The sequence below is a fragment of the Rhizophagus irregularis genome, chromosome 17, assembly GCF_026210795.1.
Source record: "Rhizophagus irregularis chromosome 17, complete sequence".
NCBI lineage: Eukaryota > Fungi > Glomeromycota > Glomeromycetes > Glomerales > Glomeraceae > Rhizophagus > Rhizophagus irregularis.
The window spans coordinates 961693-967692 of NC_089445.1; the positions used below are offsets into that span (position 1 = coordinate 961693).

At 33.7% G+C, this 6000-nt stretch overlaps 1 protein-coding gene across 1 annotated transcript; it reads left to right on the top strand.

Annotated features, from left to right (window-relative positions):
- Positions 1-4469: 4469 nt before the first annotated feature.
- On the top strand, positions 4470-5778 carry OCT59_008943 (uncharacterized protein; the record flags this gene model as incomplete). Its single annotated transcript, XM_066133213.1, has 4 exons — positions 4470-4506; positions 4576-4947; positions 5111-5409; positions 5482-5778. 4 exons carry the CDS (start codon positions 4470-4472, stop codon positions 5776-5778), a joined length of 1005 nt encoding a protein of 334 aa, XP_065999677.1.
- Positions 5779-6000: the final 222 nt, after the last annotated feature.

Genomic DNA, 6000 nt, shown 5'->3' on the forward strand with positions numbered 1-6000 from the left:
AGCAATCGATATCACCACTTTCTGTCATAAATTTTGCCAAGATAAATGAGCTTTTTACATGACGTGATGATATCAAAGAGCTGAATATTTCAGAACCAATTCGGCACCTTCCAAATTGATTCATTTTAACTTGAACTATTATCGAATCTTCTGCACCCTCTCCAAATGGTTTCCGAAATTCCATCATTTCGTAGCTCGCCATATAGTATTCAACTATTAAGTCAAGCATATCACTTGACATTACAATATCGTTAAATACTGGTCTGAGCATTTCGCCCGGAAATGCTTCTTTTTCTGTGGTGGTCGATTCATGAATGTTTCTTGAAGTCAACCAAAATTGCTTTATTTCATCAGCAGAAAATTGGTCAGCTTCTGATAGAGAGCCAACAGATGGTTTATTACTAATCAAATCTAGGCCCTTTGATTCCACGCCAGAATTAATGATATTACTGATTTGATTATCAAACATCAGGCGGCGCATAATTTCTGGTTCAATTTTCCTTCTGCTATTCGGAAAAGAGCCTAAATTTATTTTAAACAAAAGTTGATAAAAATGCATTATTTTAGAAAGTAACAAGAATATTTAAAATATTATACCTAACATGCCATTCATGCGCTCAAAGGAAAAACACCAGAATGTATATAAAGGTCCATAGTCGAGTGAGCATTCACATAAGTGAAGTGATAAATGTAAATTCGGTGTGATTTTATCACAACCGTAATTTTCTTCTATCAACTTCACTAGGTTAATTAGCCTCTGATTAAAGATGGTCATTGGTCCTAGAAGACCGCGGTCTTACGGTCCTACACCATAAAAAGACGGACCGGTCCGTCTTAGTGTAGAACCGCGGTCTTTTGGTCCTGTATCACATAGAATAAGACCGTCGGTCTTTTTAAGGACCGCAGTCTTTTTAAGACTGATCAGTCTTTTTTCTTTTTTTTGCAAATAAAAAAAGATTTTCTTCCCTAACTTTATTAGGAATAGCCTTGTTTTATAAATGAACACTAATTGGGATGATTTTTAATATAAATTTTTTTTTTTACAAATCACCTGGATATCATCACAACGTCATGCAAAATTTAAAGCTTTGAGAAAAAATACTTCAAAACGCAATATCTCGCTATCCAGTGATTATAAAAGGATGATTTTACCACCATTCGAATCGTCTCGCTGCGGCGCGTCGAATGGTATTAAAATCATGATTTTAGAATCGATAAAAAAAAATTACGTCGGCAAAACTATTTGATAATAAATTCAATAATTACTGACTATCTATCGATCCTAGAAACATGATTTAGTCACCATTCGACGCGTCTCGCTGAGACGATTCGAATGGTGGTGGTTTCATCCTTTTATGATCACTGGATGACGAGATATTCCGCTTAAACGCTTTTTTTGGAGTTTCGGAGTTTCAGCATTTTGACAAGCAACTCTACAAGTGGGAAGAGTGATTGTCATTATTTATTGGTTTGGAAATGGCTGGTCTTTATATTATTTTATGAAGACCTTTGTCAGATTAATAGGTTTATTCAATATAAAAATCATTTATTATATGAAGACCGGTATGAGGACTGGTTGGTCCTCAGGACCGGTCCTACTGCGTCACAAAAAAATGCAAGACCGCGGTCTGGTCCTACAAGTCCTGGGACTGACCGGTCCAGGACCGAGTAGGACTGGTAGGACCGATGACTATCCTTACCTCTGATGCGCCTCTCTCATGAAATCGACTTCTACAATTTGACTTACTGAAATTGAACAAATTCTCACAAAATTCACGAGAATCTTTTGGTCATTCTCAGAAAGATGTTCCCAAAGAGAAACCGTTGCATATATTGTAAAAAATATTCGCCATTGATCCGCAGTAAAATTTGAAAACCCATCTCCACAATCGACTTTTTCCAGGATTCAACCCAAGTCAGCTGGAACTTTAAATTCATCCATTTTTTTTTGAACTGTTTTCAAAATATGTGTTATTAATACGCCATTTTCGATCTAAAGTCTTCTTACAATCCATTTTGCGATGCCCAGAAACAAGCAGTGTATCGGGTCAATTGTAATGAACCGAATTGGATCGAAATATGGTAGACGCAATAATTCGGACCATCTAACTCCAGTTTGCTTTACAAATTGCTTTCTTGCTGCGTCTGAATTACAGCGTCTCCATCCTATAGCATCTTGACGATGTTAAGCCAAATCACGGCAAGTAAACCATTCGTCCATTTCATTTATCCCAGTGAAATTATGCTACTGAATTTCATAATTCGCCTTCTTTTTACATCTATGACACGACACCAAAGCGAAAATATGCCCGCAAATTTTTCTTGCAGCCGGTATGTCACATGAAATAAGAATCAGAGCTGCGCGAATTCTTTTCCCTTCTTGACATTCATACGTTTGATTTAATGTCACTCCTTCCCAAAGTGACTTCAACTCATCAATGATTGGCACCAGATAGTGATTAATCTTATGTAAACTTATTTCATCTGGGCTGGATAATAAGCCAAGAATCAAGATATTATTGCGCTTGAATCTGACATCCCTCAGAAGGTTACCGATTGCAGCGTATATTACTCCGGTGTTGTGGATTGTGCCGTCGAAGGGTTGAAACCAATCCAAATTCAAAATCAATCTGAGGTGCGAATCAGCAACATCAGATCAGAAAAAATTATTCAAACTTTTATCTGTCATTTCTTTAAAAGTTTTCCAAACTTCACCATCATATATATCAGTTAGGATATTATCAAAAGTTGGACGATTTATCCAATGCCTTAGAGAATTTTCAAAGTTAGATTGACGATACATTGCTTTCAATTGCTGCTTAATACTCACAAACAGAAATAATAATTCAGGTTTGATTGAAATTTGGTTATTTAACAATGTTGTTTTCTGTGCCAAAGATGTTTGGCACAACCTTAATCTTCGAATTGTTGAATTAGGAAATTCGATATGGTAACACTTCATGATGGCAGGTTGCTCATTTTGGAGAAAACTTTTTATTCCCTGTTTGTTGTATAATTTGTGGCATTTGGAACACGCTACAAAACTATGAAACCGGTTTTCAAGATTAAGGGCTTTTCTTATTAGATATAAAGTGTCAGGAAATGTATCAAAATCAGGACTACCGATTTCTGTTAGAACAAGCTTCAAGAATTTTATCAATGATTCTTTAGCTGTTTCTGGTAAGTTAAACCTGGTTCAGAAGCTCATGATTCATAATAATATCCATAAGAACCGATTATTTATTGATTGTTCAGTATCAGAATCTTGAAATGGTTCGAAAGGTAGACATGAATAATCTTCAAAAATTTTGTGGTATTCGTCATCATTGGATGGTTCATTATCGGATGATTCATTTCTATCATCGATATTTGCATTTTCCTCCATAGTATATTCAGAAGATTCAGAAGATTTATCATCTACTATATCTCCTAATTCAGCAATTATAACCGGTCAAACATATTTTCTTGATCGTTGTCTACTAGGCAATTCAGCTTCCGATTCTCTCATTCGTGGTTCATCTGATATTGAGGCACTTTCATATAGTTCGTCACTAGGCAATTCAGCTTCATCAGGTAGATGTACTTCTGTTCTTTCTGAATCATCATCCTCTGAATCTTAGTTAATTTCATGGATAGTTTTCGTATGAGGATCTACTAATCGTCCATTACATTTAGAACAATTACATGCAACTAACCTTCCAATACGTGATGATGTAGGATAAGATTGATTTGAAGATTCTTCATCAATTATATTTGACACTGATCTGGTTTTTTGTATACGTGATGAAGGTATGGCATGAGGTCTAGAAGCTGATTCTTCATTGAGTATACTTGATAATGATCTTTTTCTCGTCATTTTTGTGAACATTTTTCGAAATAAAGTTAATTGTTAATAATATATCAATAATATCAATATAATTCGTTTAAAATACTTAAATTAGAATAAATTTTATTAAAATCATCAACTGCATCGATGTAATACTAAATTTATTAAAATCATCAATCTACACTTAAATTATAAATATAAATTATTCGTTTAATAATATTGATAATAAAATAGACTATTCGATCGATCAGTATGATGGCGAAAGTTTCTTAAAGTTTAATTTTTTAAACAACTTCATTTTTTCTCATCAACCTTTTTCTTTTTAGAATTTAATCTTTTTAGAATTTAATTGTCGATATAATACTTAAATTATATTAAATTTATTAAAATCATCAACTATCACTTAAATTATAAATATTACATGATGTCGATTTGCGTTCAAATCATTCGATTAATAATATTAATAATAAAATAGACTATTCGATCGGTATGATGGCGAAAGTTTCTTAAAGTTTAATTTTTTAAATAAAACTTCATTTTTTCTCACCAACCTTTTCTTTTTAAAGTTTTAACGTCTAATACTCTTCGCAACCAAAAAAAAAATAAAAAAATAATGAGCCAAAATTCGCAACCAAAAAAAATAATGATCCAAAATAGAAAAAATAAAAATACTGAAAAAGGTTTGGTTAGTGATAATCGAAATAAAACAATTACTAATATCAATAAAAGTTCGTTTAATATCCAATAAGCTGTTGAAGAGATTGCCACACCAATTCATGAGCGAGCTCAAACTACTAATATTAATAAAAGTTCGTCCAATATCCAACAAGCTGTTAAAGGGACTGCCACTCTAATTCATGAGCGAGCTCAAACTACTAACATCAATAAAAATTCGTCTAATACTCAACAACCATTTGCTACGCCAAGTCATGAACGAGCTCAAAGTGTAAAAGAGAGATATAAAGATCTTCGGCTTCCGGATTCGTCCAATACTCAACCACCATCTGCTGCACCAAGTCATGAACAAGTCCAAAGTGTAAAAGAGAGATATAAAAATCTTCAGCTTCCGGTCAGATATCAAACTAATGAATCTACCCGTGATGATGATGATGCATCAACAGGTTTGTATCGTGTATATATCATCAGTTAGATTTAGTATTTTTTTTTGTTGATTTTACATTTTTATACAGAGAATCAGAGGTTATCTCAAGAAGTATCTGATTTGCGTGCGAAGTGTTTACAGTTAGAATGACAAAATAATGAATTAACCAAACATACATACAGCTGTCATTGCCACTGAAATAGCTCGCTTACGAGAAGATAACAAATTTTTTGCTGGTGTTAACGCAGAATTCAGTTCTGAAAATGACGACTTAAAAGAAGAGGTTAACGAATTAAAAACGAAACTCGAACAATACCAGATACGATCATCATCTGAAAGCCTTGATGTTATTGATGTTCCAGAAGAACAGTTAGCAAAACAGTTCAAATCAGATGGGTCAAAAAAAGGAAAGAAGACGGTACACTACGCTGAAAATCAACCAAAAGAAGAACAAGAAGAACAACGTGAAAAGGAGGCGAGAGTTTGTAATTTTGTAATTTTAGGCAGAATTGTACAGTCTTTATACTTTTATACTAATTGTTCTGATTTAAAGATTGAAATGAAAATGATCCTCAAAACTATTAAACCTAATGACAATTTGAATGATAACGAAATGTTTAATAGTCCAAAAAATGTTGAAATTCGCAGTAGATTAATTCCTGAACTTCGAAGGGCGATGTTTCTGAATTATAAACCTTCAGTAGCACAATTGACGAACTGGTTGAGCGCCCTCCATAAGTCACGAAGATCACAAACACAACTGAAAAAAAGTGGAAAAAGCGACGAGAACAGTCGCAGAGTTCACAACAACAGTCGCGTTGTAGCCATAGATACTGGAGTAATCGCATAATATGGAGGAATAATATGGAATAAAAGATCAAACGATAGAAAGTCACATGATGGGATAAAATTAACCGGAAAGGATAAACTTTTAGGAGAAGGAATGATCTACATGATGTAATGTTTATTAAATGATTAACGAAGAACCAATAGATCAAGTGGGGAGTTGATCGATGTGGCTTAGCAACCAGTTTATCAAGTTCAACAATAGGAACAATTAGGAGGAGTAATC